This window comes from Netta rufina (genome assembly GCF_964035555.1).
Source record: "Netta rufina genome assembly, chromosome: 2".
Classification (NCBI taxonomy): domain Eukaryota; kingdom Metazoa; phylum Chordata; class Aves; order Anseriformes; family Anatidae; genus Netta; species Netta rufina.
This window is the reverse complement of record NC_140124.1, coordinates 118523361-118539366: the sequence shown is the minus strand read 5'-3', so window position 1 is coordinate 118539366 and position 16006 is coordinate 118523361. Positions and strand designations below refer to the sequence as shown.

The 16006-nt window shown below is 35.4% G+C and overlaps 1 protein-coding gene across 1 annotated transcript in view; it reads right to left on the bottom strand.

The window, feature by feature from the left end:
* RP1 (RP1 axonemal microtubule associated) overlaps positions 1 to 16006 on the bottom strand; it is a gene marked incomplete at both ends in the record, with an annotated part of 183739 nt that overhangs the window by 46085 nt on the left and 121648 nt on the right. Inside the window, 7 exons of the mRNA XM_084281671.1 lie at positions 2461 to 2600; positions 3971 to 4103; positions 7682 to 7768; positions 8370 to 8551; positions 9135 to 9266; positions 11402 to 11480; positions 13446 to 13597. Coding sequence (XP_084137797.1) covers positions 2461 to 2600; positions 3971 to 4103; positions 7682 to 7768; positions 8370 to 8551; positions 9135 to 9266; positions 11402 to 11480; positions 13446 to 13597 — 905 coding nt within the window. The remainder of the gene's footprint in view (positions 1 to 2460; positions 2601 to 3970; positions 4104 to 7681; positions 7769 to 8369; positions 8552 to 9134; positions 9267 to 11401; positions 11481 to 13445; positions 13598 to 16006) is intronic.

Sequence of the window (16006 nt, the reverse complement as noted above, 5' to 3'; positions counted from 1 at the left end):
TTTATTTATTTATTTATTTTTAGGAATATAGCACTATATTATTTCTAAGAAAAGGGTAAATTAAGCGTATTTGCTTAAAGACATGGCTTATGTCATTTTCCTCAATAGTAAATTAAAGGAGGGGTAAGCTTCATTGTAATATATACCTTTACCTCTTTTCACTCTTCTCTAAAGTATTGGTTATCTTCATATTAAAATGGGCAATGAGGGTCATTAGGAATGTGAAATGACACATTCAAAAAGTCAGGTAAACTACTATGTAGGTGTACATAGTACACAGTCCACCATATCACTCAGACCATTCACAGCAATGGTTTTCTGAATATAATACCTAGAGCTGAGCTAAGAGATCTATTACAAAGAAGAAAAAACAGAAGCAGAGGAGGAGTCAATAAAATTTTAAAGAGGTTGCAAATATATTACTTAAGGGAAAAAAAAAAAAAAAAGATATTAAAAAAGCAGCTCTGAGGAGAAGCTCTTAGGGGTGTAGGTTGATGAGAATCATAGAATCATAGCTCAACATGAGTTGTTAGTGTGTGCTTGCATCCCAGAAAGACAATCATTTCCTGGGCTGCATCAAAAGAAGCATGGCCAGCAGGGCAAGAGAGGTGATTGTGTCCCTCTACTCTGCTCTTGTGAGACCCCACCTGTAGTGCTTTGTTCAGCTCTGGGGCCCCCAGCACAAGAAGGACATGGGGCTGTTGGAGCAGGTCCAGAGGGCAACAAGGGCTGGAGCACCTCTCCTATGAAGACAGGCTGAGAGAGCTGGGGATGTTCAGCCTGGAGAAGAGAACGCACTGGGGAGACCTTGTAGTGGCCTTCCAGTGCCTAAAGGGGGACTACAAGAAAGCAGAAGAGGGACTCTGTCACAGAGTGCAGTGATAGGAGAAAGAGAATGTTATTAAACTAAAAAACATTTAGATTAGATATTTAGGAACAAATTTTTTACTCAGAGGGTAGTGAGGCACTGGCACAGGTTGCCAAGAGAAGCTGTGGATGCCCCATCCCTGGAAGTGTTCAAGGCCAGGTTGGATGGGTCTTTGAGCAACCTGGTCTTGTGGGAGGTGGAACTAGGAGGAAGGCTGGAACTAGGAGGAAGGAATTTTAAGGTCCCTTCCAACCAAAACCATTTTATGATTATATGACTTGCAGTGTTAACTAGGGTGATAACGATTTGTTCTTCTACTCAAGAAACAATAAACAACCCAGAGACATAACAAGTGAGCACAGAATAGAGTTCTATAAAAACAAGAATGGCAAAGATTGGGTGACAGGGAAAAAATCATTCACACTGTCTTCCAGCAAAAGAATGGAAATCAGATGGAACTGGTATGTGGAAAGTTACGTGGGCTGTAGTTAAAGTGTGGTCCATACTACCACAGGAAATTGTGGATGCTCATCACATGTTTAAAAGGAAATTACATTAATTTATGAAACAAATTATCAGTGACTATTGAACACAAGGATGTTGTGGCTGGTTCAAGAAGATATTTAACTGACAAAAAGTACAGGCTGGAAGAGCAGCCTGGTGAGTATATACGTTTCTCTTGTTTATATAGTCTTACCTGGAAGCCAGCAATTGGCTGCCAGCAGAAACATGAGTCTGGACTGGAGATTTGTGCTGAATCAATATGGCAAACCTACCATGCTTTTATTCTTGAGAAAATATTTTGACATTGTAATGCAAATAAAGAAAAAAATGTCTAAGGGCAAAGCTAGCGAAGCAGTGGAACAGATTGCCTAGGAAAGCTATGGTATCTCAATCACAAGAAATCTTAAGAAAAGGTATGAAACAAGTATAGGGGATCCTGTTTCATTGCACAGAGATCAATTGAAAGGTCTTATTAAAATCTTATCTAGTCATACCCAGACTGATTCCAGGGTATGTGTGAACATGTTGTGTAGATATAGTCATTAACTGGCACAGGTTGACCAGAAATTCTCTACTATTTACAGTATGTTGAGAAGTTACAGCATGTTTACAAGCAGTTTTACCTGTTTATGATTCTACTTATAAATAGGTTAATTAGAATATAATAGTTAACACATTTGAAAACTCTTTTTAACCTATATCAGAACATATTTTTACAAAGCAGATTTTAAAGAAGCAGTCACTGGAAGAAGTCACATCATATCACGTTAATATTCATAGGTAAGTAAAATTCACAAACAATTGGAAATAAAGGCACAGAATTTTATACATCAATGGGTTTAATTTCAGTTTCTAAGAAAAATTACTAATGGTTTGTGGCTTTTTAATTTATTGCAACTTGAACTTTTCTTAAACTACAATTCAAATTCAAGTAAAATGTCCATTCTTAGTAAGCAACACATCTTTTCCACAGGTTACTACAGTGTAAAATCAGTGCTTGTATTTTATAATTGAAAAGAAATATGATTTTGGAAGAAAGCAATAAATGAAACACAGTAAACAGGTAAGGAACATAACTCAGTACTAACCTGTCCTCTTTCAAAATGTGAGTGGTTTAGTCTTCTTTTGCAGGAATCTCCCTGCTCTCCAAATATTGTGATAAATATGTCTGCATCAGTCCCTGATGCAGGCAATGTTCCCGTATGAACACTGACTGAGTAAAGAACTTCTGTCACAAGAAATCAGTGACACATTACCAAATCAATGACATAAGATGTTACCAAATCAGCAAACTTAGCCATGTAATTAACAATCATTATAAATCAATATATTCTAGGTGAAAGATTGATTTCAAGACTAAGGAAAGAAGTTTTCATAATTGACATTAATGTTTTGTCTGAGTTTCATATAGCTTGCTAATTACCTCACAACAACACACTACAGCATTAAAGATGAAATGTCCTTTGTAAATCAACACAACAATCCATGTTTACTGTTACAAATGAGGAAAACATCGTCTTAGTTGTGGAATCATATCCAGTGGTCACTGAAATCAGCTAAAAGGATCTCACTGATTATGTCAGGCTTTTTAATGAGCTTTAAATTCTTGTAGGAATTCAAAATTGAGTAAGGATATACCAATGTAATAGTGTTGTACCAAAGTATAAACACAGATACAGCACAGATGAAATCCACTCTTTTTTTCTGGATCAGCTGCATTCTGGTTTTGCCTGGCAATTTGATAATTATGGCCAGCATCAATTAATTTGTTCAGGAGAAATGGCTCAGCTATTTATTTGGTTATGTATTATCATTATTATTATTATTATTATTACTATTATTATTATTATTATTCACCACAAAGAACAGCTTGCCATGACTTTTTGCTGATGAGTTATGTAATAAATATTGCTTGAGACAGCAAGACACGATTTTTTCTATATGGGTTTGGTGAATTATGTGAAGAATTAAATATTATAGCAGACTATTAAGATCTAGTTAGATAGCAAATGTAAAAAGTTTCAAATATTTTAACTGAGAAGACTTCTGTTCATTGAGTATAATGAATGATCTTTGCTAAATATTTTCTATAATGTAATCAGAACAAAATGAGATGTTATATTTTAAATACAGTGATTAAATGGAACAGTGACTTACTGCAGCAGAAATGGGGTTTGAATAAAACCTCAAAAATAATGTTGCTTTTTTCCCTTCTGTGAATCATGACATTATGAATTTGCATATGCCTTTTTTAAATCTGTGATTTCCTCCCTCACATAGTATAAGTATCTGTTTCTGAAGATTGCAGCAAAAATATACTAACTGGGCTTTATGTATTTTTCAGACTTTCAAACTGGTACTTAGCCTAGTGAACACAATTTATCAGCTAGTTTAAACCAGAAAAAATATGTGAACCATACATAATATTAAAGACCCAAGTACTTTGTCTGAATGTTTAAAAATAATTTTGAGTGAGTTTTTTTTTAATATAAAATGCTTCATAGTCCTACTCGTGCTCATTCCATTAGGTAGTTCACAACTTTGCGGAAGTTTGTGTGTGTGCTTGCTTGTGTATTTATTTCTTGTTCAGCAACATACCTCTGAGTGGTGCTTTGTCTGGTCTGACTGCTGCTAGCTCTGTCACAGTCTCAGATCCATCTTCTCCAAACAGACACTGGGCTTCAGTGAAAAAGCCCAAGTCTTGTTTAGTGTCCAGGTCTTTTAGGCGAAGCTGCAGGCAGAAGCAGAAACAAATGTCCTTCTCTGAAATATTTTGTTTCTTGTTTCCATCCCTGTAGAAACCGACATTTCCTCCTATTTTTACACAGTTTATAAAAGCTATCAGCCTAAGGAGAGCTACAGTGGGTGCTGCAAGCCCCTGATTCTGAAGCCTGTTGTTAATAGCCGTATTCCTCATGGAGTATTGACACAGGCATAGGGCCTGTTTGCAAGGAACCAAGTGAAGAATACAGATTAAATTGACACATACATACTTGCAATTTCAGAATTTCAAATTTGACCATTTAAAAAAAAATAAAATTGTTTTGCTGTTTTTTATTTGTTTAGATGTGACTTGCTGTGTCACAGCTAGGATTTTCAAACTTGGCAGAAATTAGGTCTCATTTCAAGAATGAATTACAATATTAAGTGAGAGCCCCTGTCCAGATTAATCCCTCCTAACTTTAAATACTCCAGTGGAGACTGGTAAATTAGGTTCAAAATCTGTGAATTTAGAACCTCCAAACCAACTGAAGGAGCATGGCTTTGGGATCCTGCTTTCCTAGCTCCTGATGCAGTTAATGCAGAGATCAGGCTCACAGGAGGGCAACCTAGGTCATGAGTTTTATTCTAGAGGCATTCATAAAATACAGAATAATAAAGTATCAAGCATATGCAGAAAAATTTCTGGTGCTAAAACATTCAGGACTGAATGTGATACATAGCTAATAACTGCAAGTCTGCATAAATGACTTAAGAAATTAGAATCTTTTTGTATAGAATTATTATATACGGGACAAGAGGAAAAGTAAAAGGAAAGAGAGGAGAATGAAAGGGAAAAAGGAGAGGGAGAGGGAAAAACTTAATGTCACTTGTAATTGAAACCTTTAGGCAGGAATTTCCAAAATTACTATGGTGACTTACTACCTCTGCTGGCACCTGCAGCAGCAACAGAAGCTTATGGCTCATCATACAGGATACACATACCACTGTTTGGAAATCCTGACTTTTGAATATGTATTTCCTTACATAGACTTCAAGTGTAGGCTGTGAAATGCATACATAATTATACCATTGAATTATATAATTTATTAGGAATTTTAGAGTTTAAAGTTTTAAAAAAATGGCAGACTTGTTCCTAGAAATATAATTACTGAATATTTTCCATTTCTGCTTATGCCATGTGCTCAGTGCTTCATAAGATCAGGCAAAAAGCTTCCAGATGAATGTAAACAATTTCCTATGATGATTTCCAGAACCAAACTGTTAGTAGTTTGAGTAAACAGAGTGGGATTTTTAGACAGTATTAAATTCCACTGAAATTGCAGTTTTTGCACCTTCAATAATTGAATATCCTTACTAAATGTCTATCTTCTTTTCACACACAGATATCCTCCCTAACTTCTATCAGTATAAACATCCCTAATTAAATATCGAGTATCACAAAGTCCTTTGGTAGTAAAAGTAGACAAAGGGTCAACTATATAATATGATTATAACTACATAAACATAACAGAAACTGACCCCTTAAAAAAGAAAAAGAAGTGTAAATTTATGCAGTAAAATGTACCTGACAAATTCTTGTTAGTCATTAGTCATAAGATTGCATCTTTATCTCAAATCATATATTATCTACATTTTACTTTATGAAAGTAAAAGTAATTTTTGTTTCGTTTTGGAAAGGGAGAGACGGCTTTTAAGCAATTTTTTTTTTCTCTAGTATATAAGTCTTCAAAAGTTACAGAAAATATACACATTCTAGCTAAGCTTGGATCATTTCCTAAAAAGCATACAGTGAAACATAGATCAGCTGGAAAATTTCTGGTATTCTGACGCTATTGTAAAAATCAGAATAGACAAGAGAGTAGCAAAAGGAACGTAGAGATTTTATCTCTATATTATCTTTTGCAGTTGCATCTGTAGTCTGTGGTTTTGTGAGATTTCTGAAATTTTGCCTATTCTTTCATTTAATGAGAAAATAAGGAAGACAATTCTTTGCTCTTTTCAACTGGAACTTGGCTTGACCACTGATTCATAGTGAAATTAGACATACTGACTGACTCCAATAGACTTTTGATTTCTATAAAGCTTATCTTTTTTTTTTTTTTTTTTTACTGCACTGTAAGAGTTCTATTAAAACCAAAGCAACACTCTTATATTTTAGATTAAGATTCCATATATAAATAATTTATAAACAGACTGATAAATGAGTAATAGATGTTAAAAGCGTATTACTGGCACAAGCAGTATATCTTACTGTGGCTAATGTTGTGAGTTGTAAGTGCACCAGTAGAAGAGACTACACAGGTCTATAGCAAGCCATTGACTTGCAGATAGTAAAAAATGTATAGCTACTAATAAACCATTTATTAAATAACTACTGAAGTATTTAAAAGTATGAACAAAAATCACTTAGCCATTTGCAGAGGGTTGTCTTTGTAAAGAAAGCAGAGAGCAAACTATGACTTTTATGATTTTTCTGCCATTTTCTGAGCCACCTATTCTGGGCACTAAAATCTTACATTACTTAATCATGTAATGGATGTTGTGAGGGTAGTGTCAGTCTTTGGAATGTTTTATCAAATGGCCTGGAAAGGTATTTTTTAAATGAGAAATTAGCTTTCTACAAAATTAGCTGACAAACATATGTTGGGAGAGAATATGAACAAGATAAACTCCTCCTCTACCCTCAGTGGAGCTCATAAACTTAGACTTAATGTCCCCTCGAATATCATAAGCTCATTCAGCTTCTACCCTGGAATGCAGCTGTCTCTAGAGTTTCCCATCAGAACAGTTTCTAGACTGTTTATTGATCTAGGGAATCACCCTTTGTTTAAATCTGCAGTAGGGTTAAGGAACTGTGTGTCCCAGTTCAGAAAAATATAATTTTACTGTCTTGAGAATTATTCAGTGCTATGTACACAATACTTTTTAGACACCTGCCTCCAGGAATAGTTCATTAACACAACTTCTCTTTGCATTAACACCCAAGCTTATTTTTTTTCCCCAAAGCCCAAGTGTTATCAGGACCAACACCCTTCTATTCAATCTTCCTACACACCTGAGGAAAGGTATACATTTAAAATCTGCTTGAATCATAATATTGACAACATTAAATCATTTCACCATCCCTTTTCATGAGAGACCTTAAGTACATATTAAATCTCAGTCAGACGTTCAAGGTCCACTGATGAATGCATTGTACTGAATAAATAAAAAATTATTGCTTTCCACAATTAGGCAGCTCTGTGTCAGGAGGTTGTCAGTATTTCCATGCAGGGATTAGCATCTTCTAACATCAGCAGAAAATGCTGCCCTTCACGTCATGGTGAACTATGCAGTATGGATCTGCACATCAGTGAATCAGTATAGCTATATGTGTGTCAGTAGGCAGAAGTAAGGTAGGTCTGCCCTCAGAGAGATCTGGAAGCTGAAGACAATCATCTGTAGACATAAGGTAACTGAGCCACAAGATGTGTGGCCCTGCCGATGTGGTGCAAAGCTGAAGCTACCTATCTGTCTTCAACAACAGCTACTTATACTGGTAGTAAGCAGAGTATTTTATGCTTATATGTAGTGCATTTGGAATACCTTGTGAAGTTTAATTCCTCTTTGCAGACATGGACTGGATAACACAAAGGAAACTTTTGTTATATCTCCAATATCTCCAACAGTCAACTGTTAGAAAAAAAAAAGGGGGGGGAAAGGGGGGGGGGGGGGGAGTGTGATGTTTATTGCCTATTTCCAGAAGATGAGTAATGACTGAATTTTCATGTTTAAGAATAAAAATATTTATGAAAAGGGGTGGCCCAGTTTCAATCACCTGTCCATTCAATCAATCTGCCATTAATTTAATGCATAAATTACAGAATTGGTATTTGACCAGGCCCAAGCTCATGGTAAAGATACATAGCTTCTGAGTAGTGAAAACAGATTAGATGAGGTTTGTGAAATAAAAAGCAAAGGAAGTACTAAGTAAGTACTAAATAAGTTCTTTAGTTATTGACTTACTGTTAAAGACTACTAGCCTTAATTCAAATTTAGTAGGGTTTTTCATGCCAATGTTGCAATTGACCCAAGAAGAGAGCTTTGGTAAGTCATATGTATCACCCCCTATGTAAGAACTTCTTCAAGTGCTGTTTATTTAAGATATGGGGGTGTAAACATTAACTCTGTCAAACAAAAATTCATTCCACACAACTTCACATATAGAGCTTACAAGTGTTACTTTACTGGCAAGCTTTGATAAGATTTGTGTAAAATAAAAAAAGAAGCTAACCAAAAATGGATTGTCATTCAGGTTCTGAACTTTCTGTGCAGGAGATTTCCCTTTTCTTCCAAATACAACAACTTGAATATCAGGCACATCTTCTGGTACTTGTGTACAGTGCACCCACATTTGCCATCGTCCTCTACTTTTAGTATCAATTTGTTTTGTAGGAAGAGATGTCACAGACATTTCTGCATTGAGAACAAACATATATTCAGAGTCCATGCCTAGGTTATAAGATAGTATGAGCCATAACATAAAATTTCTTTGCTCATAGGGTTGGATCCAGCACAAGCAAGTCACAAAAAGCCCTATTACTTATTGTAACCCTGTGAAGGTGTGGAAAACCAGGCTAGCAGCCTCACAAATCCACATGTGGCATTTGTGCAAGTGCCAGGCCTATCTTCTTAGCTTTGTTCCAAGGACAGGATACATGCTGCCAGCACTTGCTGCTAATCACCAAGGGTGATGCCAACCATTGAAAGGGTAGACTACTCATTACTACCTCCTCTGGCAGCAGAAAGAACAAGCTGTGCAGCATTGCCATTCCCACCTTTGCCATCCCAGGCATGATTTCTTCCTTCCTTCTTCTTCTTTTTTTTTTTTTTTTTTTTCAGAAGACATGATTTGCCTTGGGCCTGGCCCCAGCCACTCACACATCGGTATACCATTGTTCAGTTTGGCTACACTGTGAAGTAGCATTGTGCTGACTTTATTCTGCTTTACCATGCAATAGTGATTCACATAAATTGAGGACATTTCTGCTGGCATTACCTTTGAGCGGAATTACCACTTCTACAAAATCTTTCTTAGAGCATTTATTGATCCAGTCATTGTGAGCAAAGACGTGAGAAGAAAAAGGGTAGCTGACTTCTTTTATAACAATTTTTTCCAAGAACCACTCATCTGATTGAAAATAAACAGAACATTATTAATTTATACTTTTTAAGCAACAAAATGTTCTGTGCATGCAGTCATAATTTTCTATCTTCAGAAAATCAATAAAATGTTTTCTTTTGTCTGACTTTTTAAGGAAACAAGACTTCTGAAAATATATTGACCGTGTGTGTATGTATCTGTCTGTTCTCCTACTCTCTAGTATATTCGATACAGTGAAGAATTCTTAAATTTTTTTTTTCAGACCTTGTGAAAATAAACAAATGGACAAATTAGATCTATTAGTGCCCAAAAGGATGGGAAGGCATAGAGGTCCCACAAATGAAATGATATTATAAATATCCTAAAAGAAAACAGTATATCAGGATTTCTACCATATAAATACATTGAATGGATTGGGTTGGAAGGGACGTTAAAGATCACCTAGTTCCAACCTCCCTGCCATGGCAGAGATGCCACTAGATCAGGTTTCCAAGGGCCTCATCCAACCTGGCCTTAAACGCTTCCAAGAATGGGACATCCACAACTTCTCTGGGCAACCTGTTCCAGTCCTCACCACCCTTTGAGTGAAGAATTTCCTCCTAATCTCTAATCTAAATCTCTCCTCTTTTAGTTTAAAACCATTCCCCCTTGTCCTGTCATTGTCTGACTGAGCAAAAATTTGATCTCCATCTTTTTTATAAGCCCTATTTAAGTATTGAAAAGCTGCAATGAGGTCACCCTGGAGCCTTTTCTTCTTCAGGCTGAACTTTTTTAATTTAAAACCATTCTCTTTTTACTATCACTACACTCCGTGACAGAGTCCCTCTTTTGCTTTCTTGTAGGCCCCCTTTAGGTACTGGAAGGCTACTACAAGGTCTCCCCAGTGCGTTCTCTTCTCCAGGCTGAACATCCCCAGCTCTTAGCTTTTCTCTTATAGGAGAGGTGTTCCAGCACTTTGTAGTGCTCTAACAGGTCCACTTCCTTCTTGTGCTGCAGGCCCCAGACCTGGATGCAGCACTCCAGGTGGGGCCTCACAAGGGCGGAGCAGAGGGAGACAATCACCTCCCTTGACCTGCTGGTCACTCCTCTGGTGATGTAGCCCAGGATGCAGTTGGCCTTCTGGTCTGTAAATTTTCCACTAAACACAACTTCCTTTCTGGCAAGGATATATGCTATCTAATAAGCTTCAAACTTAGCTGAAGGATTTCTCTTGATGGAGGCTATTTTGTAGATTCTCTGGAAACGTGTTTGAAGGCTCAGAACTCTGAGTCTTGGTAAAATTGGTTATACTCCAAGTCTTGCACTGGAAAAGACTTATCTGCATTATTGACATTAACTCCACAACTGGTATATCTGCAGAACCTCTTATTTTTCCTCTAAAGACTGTTGTGCCAAAACTGTAGCCAAAGTATTGAAAATATCAATTCATGATGCTCCTTGCTGTTGCCATTTAAGAGGTAAGCAATTTCCTTAACACTAAGAGTTGCTGTTGAGCTGGAAGGAGGACAAGAAAAAAAATGCTGCAGAAAATGCAGCCTTTTTATCTGCCACTCAACCTCACTTATTCAGAATCCCATAAGAAAGAATATGTTTCTAATGATATTAGAAGAAAAAAATATGAGGCCAGAACAGCCTTCCTTCCATGTTCTAGTTCCTAATCTGATGGACTGATTTTCTTTTCTTTACTTAGAAGCAGTACTGAAGTACTGGAAACAAACAAACAAACAAAAAATCTCTCTTAAAAATGAAAATGTCCATCATCCAGAAATGGAAAGGAAGAAAAAATGTCAAAATTGCAAAAGCATGAAGTCATATTGCTTTGTGAAAAATAAAGGCTTAGTTGACAGTAATCAAAAATACATAGTAACTTCTATGGAGAAAAGCTTCACATATAATTTTACCATTTTACAGTGTCACTGTATTTGATAGGAATGCTTTGCCTATTTTAGTGAAACCAAGTTAGAAACTTGACATGTATGGTCCAACAGAAATAATGAATAGCAAGAAATTGAGAGTAATTTCATTTTTTCTAGAATTAAAAAAAAAAATGAACATTTATGATTTTTAATCTTAAATTTAAGATATTTCTGAAGTTCCAGGATTCCCTAAATTTAATCATCTAAATTAATTTTATTACAAGTTTACCGAAAAAAATTGCTGACCTTTTTTTGGACTCTTAAATCCAACAAGAACTTTGTTCAACTTGCCAAGGTATACTGCTCTGATTTTGAAAACATCCACCTGCAATGTGAAAATAATTTAAAATATATTTTAGTTAAACTTAGTATGTATCTGCTTTTGAATATTTATCATTTTAGCTTTGTGCATTGCTCTGTGTTTTAATGGAAGTAAATTTATCTCATTCATGCTATTCTACTCTCTTTGAGTTCATAATTAAACAGTACATGTGATAACTGGTATTTTCTGTACCAGTGAATATTGTGAATTATCAATTTCAAAATGTTGCTGTACTTACCAAGAAGTAATTTTTAAAACATTAAATACACATTCCAGCAGTAAAGTGCTCACGTCTAGTACTTTCATAGACTAAAATAACCAAACCAGCTCAATTTCTACTTGTGTTGAAAGTTACTTTGATCCAGAAGCTAGCTCTTAATGAAAGTTACAGGTGTTCAATAATTCTGAAAATGCGAAGCAATTGACTTTAACTAAAAATCACAGATAATTTAGTGGGAATTAGGTAAATGGGAAACGAATAGTATTTTGTGAAGATTTCAACCACTGTGCTATTGGAATAAGGATTTTTCACTGAAGCCATTTATATGATACATTTTTATCATACACTAGAACTGCGTGATAAACATACTTCATGGTATCTTCCCTTCTTCCCTACTGCAAATCTTAGTATAATCACCTTCTTGACCTTACATGTTTGTTTTCTTCTTTGCTCAGTCATCTTTCTTGACTATTAATGGGAAAGTTAACGTAAGTTAGCTCACACCGGCACTGGGGACACAGATAGCTTAAAGCGTGCATTTGTTGGCTTTTTTGAACTGGGCCTTAGAAACCAGGTTTGTAAACATGATATTCATGAATAGATTTGTTTAATATCTTGGGAAAACAAGTGCAAAACCTCCACAAGTAAGTCTCTTTTATCTCTTATGACTTCATGGGCTATCCTGGTGTAGACAGAGAAATTGTCTTTATTGGGTTGAAAATGTAATTTGAAGAAAAAAATTGGAGATCTGCTTTGGGTTGAGAAGGCAAACAATAAAAACCTGTTGTTGATTCCAGAGTTGCTGCGAAGTACGACTTACAAAAATTGATGCTATTGTGAGGACCACGTTGATCACAAGAGTCAAGTTAAAAAAAAAAAAAAAAAAAAAAAAAAAGCAAATGCTAAGAACAGAGAATTAGCCATCTGGGAACAAGTTTATGTTGGAATGAAGAAAGCTGTTAAAAGATGAAATTCCAAATAGCTGTTAATGAGATCTTTTCTATAGAAGAAGGTGACTAAGGTGCTATAGCCCAGGATATAGAAAAGCCCATTAAAGTTCCAAATTCTTCCAAACCTGAACACAGACCAGACAGTAGAGTCCAATAAAGTGTCAGCTAGATATTCTCTTTTGATCTGAAAAAGATATTTCTGTTTGACCTGAAATTTGTTTTAGTTACTTTATTCTTAAGTCAATAACTGCTCTAGGAATTGCTCTTCTAGGAAAAGCACTTTAAGACTCAAAAATGCAAGAATATATTTACAATGTTTAAAAGCAAGAGTGTGGAAAAATTGGAAACATGAAAAAATAAAATGCTGCTTGGAACAAGGACATTACTGTTCAAGAAAGTTAATAAGAGAAGGTCAGGGTCTAATGTAAGTAGAAAGGCAATACTATCATCTCTGTCAGCCATATTAAAACAAAGTACAGATACCTCTCTGGCCTTAAAAGTCCAGAATATTAAAGAAGAACTTTTAGAGTATATTTAAAATATATTAAAGTATATTTAGAGTATATTTAATTAAAAAAAAAAAAAAACACTTTATCAATTTAATTGCTTTACCATTCTGTAATGCTTAAAACGTTACCTATGAAGACAATCAATTCTGAGTTAAAAGAGAAAATCATATATGAATAGAATGCAAAAGTTAGTATTTTTGATACTCTATACATGAAAACTTGTATGTAAACATACGTTTTAACAAAAAGACACGCACAGATTCAGTTACATTTTTCCTCATTGTTTTACCTGCCCTCTAGCAAAAGTGATCGGGCTGTTTCTTGAGTTAAGCCATCGTTTCCCTGAGTCACTCTTCTCTCCTTGAATACAGAGATAAGCCTCACCAGTGGCATCTGCTTTCTTCAAGTCTCCCGTGTGCAAATGGATTGAATATTCCACAACTTCAGAAAAGAAAAAAAAAAAAATATATATATATATATATATGTACAAAAACAAAGTCAGTATGAGAAAATCGTGCTTGTCTTCCTGCCCAACACCTGCTTTATCTACCAATCCCTGGTAGAACTCATTGCAAATATATCAGAATCTCCTACCATATTTTCTTCTTGAAAACAGAGCTTAGCACTTATAAAGTGATTTAGAAGAAAGCCGGGATCTGATTGTCTTAAGCTTTAAACTCGTGTAATTATCTTCACTGAATTAATGCATCAGGACTACCAAGCTTTCTCACTAGTCAGACCTTAACACTATTAGAATAAACTTGACATTAAAACAAGTTAATGTGAAACAGGAATAATGAATTAAAAATACCTTCAACTTCTTTAACACATAAATAGAAAATCCTATTCACGTTTTCTATCAGTCCCCAATGAACCTCCCATGTACATATAATAACGCTCATATATAGATCAGCTGTAACATTTGAATGTGAAACATGAAATTTGAGTTTAAGGGAAAGCATTCCTGGTTTTCTCAGCTGTGGTGACAGTAATGATTAGAAGAGACAAGTACGGCCGTGCTGTGGAGCTTCTTCTTCCTTGCCTCTTTCTGACACAATACACAGGGAGGTGATCCAGAAGAGATCAGATTACATTATTTCCAAAGAAACTTCATGGAAAATTCTTATATTCATTTTTAAAATGACTTTAGCCACCAAATTTATAATGGAGGCGTGGAATAAGGAAACACTTAAACAGAAGCAGGTCACAATCTCAATATTCATGGTTACTTGCATCATCTTAACAAGAAGGAGCTCAGGGAAAAAAAAATAGAAGTTTTATATTTGTTTCTATGTATTTTTAATGTTGAAAGCCTGCTCTTACTCAGATTACAATATAAAATCTGTGCTAATTTGTATACTGCCAGTGCTGTGACTTTAGGTATCTAACTTTGGAGGTTATGTTAGGAATATGAGCTCCCTATGCAGTCAGCAGAGAAAGGCAGGTACTTTAGAAAACACATATGATGGGTTCCCCTATATTTTAGAGATGGACATTAAAAGTTAGGAGTCTAAACTTAGACAGTCCGGATGTTCTGCCTCCAACTTCAAGCATTGTTACTCTGACCTAAGGAAAAAAGCTATCACTTTGCAGCCACACTGGCTTGTAAAACTCATTTTTCCAATGCATTTCAGAAGAACATTTTTATCCACTGTAAAAGTCACATTTGGGATGTGGGTAATAAACAATACACACATACTATGAATATATTCAAGAATGAATTTATTATCTCATGAACGGTTTTTGTCATAAGCTCTAGGATTGATATGTTGAAGGACTGAGCACCCTTAAAATCCAACATTTTACGCGTACTGAACTATTTTTGACTACTCCAAAATATTCAGCCACAACTCCCACAGTCTTCATCACTGGCACAGTAAAGCAAATTTCAGCAATGTCTAGACTGTGTGACAGTTGCATTCTGCAGAAACTCTTCCAGTTTCACTCTGCTGCTTGCCTGTACCTTGGTCCTGGTTTGCTTTTCCAGGAAATGTGTGTGTACAAAGAGAAATGGTGCTTTACACAGACACAGAACCAAGAAGCAACTGAGAAGCACTTTCAGTTGCACAATTGACAATACAAGCCAGAAAGCATTGAAATACACATTATTCAAATCTGAAATACATATTTCAGTCTAAAATACATCACAGGATACACAAATAACTCAGTATAGATCCTGGAAACTTCTGATATTTTCAGTATAGTTTGCCTCTTGAATCAAATTTATTCCAAGACAGAAATGGCTCCATTTAGCCAAACTACATCCTCTAAAGAGATATAATTATGAGAAATTTCTGGTAGGTTTGAGAATGATTGTTAAGAAGCCAGAGCTAAGGCTGTCATTTATTTTCATGCGTAGGTGAGAGGAAAACAGGGAGGAAAAAAAAGTGTTCTGAGGATATTTATTTTTAAGCTTTTCTTACAGCTCTTTTCACAAGTTGGTGCTATTCATATTGAGTGTTATAATCAAAAGGCCTGAATTCAAATATTGTGACATCTTATATAGCTATTTCTTTATGTGTCTAAAATAAAAAGGTCACATCACTGGAATGAGAGTGGTTTTGCATACTGGGTGGTTTTGCATACTGATTGAAAAATGAATATCTAAAAGGATTCATTAAATAATAGGGACTGTATCAGTCTAATGAAGGTGTGCTCATTGTGATATACTGAAATGTCTTTGTTTCTCTTCATGTTTTGCTATGTGGGGATGGTGACTGAAAAACACTGTTTTCTGAAAAGTAAATTTATTTCATTGTGTCATTATTAATTTAAGGGATTTTTTTCCTGGATTTTTTTTTTTTTTTCACATTTAAACCATGACCTGGGAGAGTGCTTGTAATTGATGAC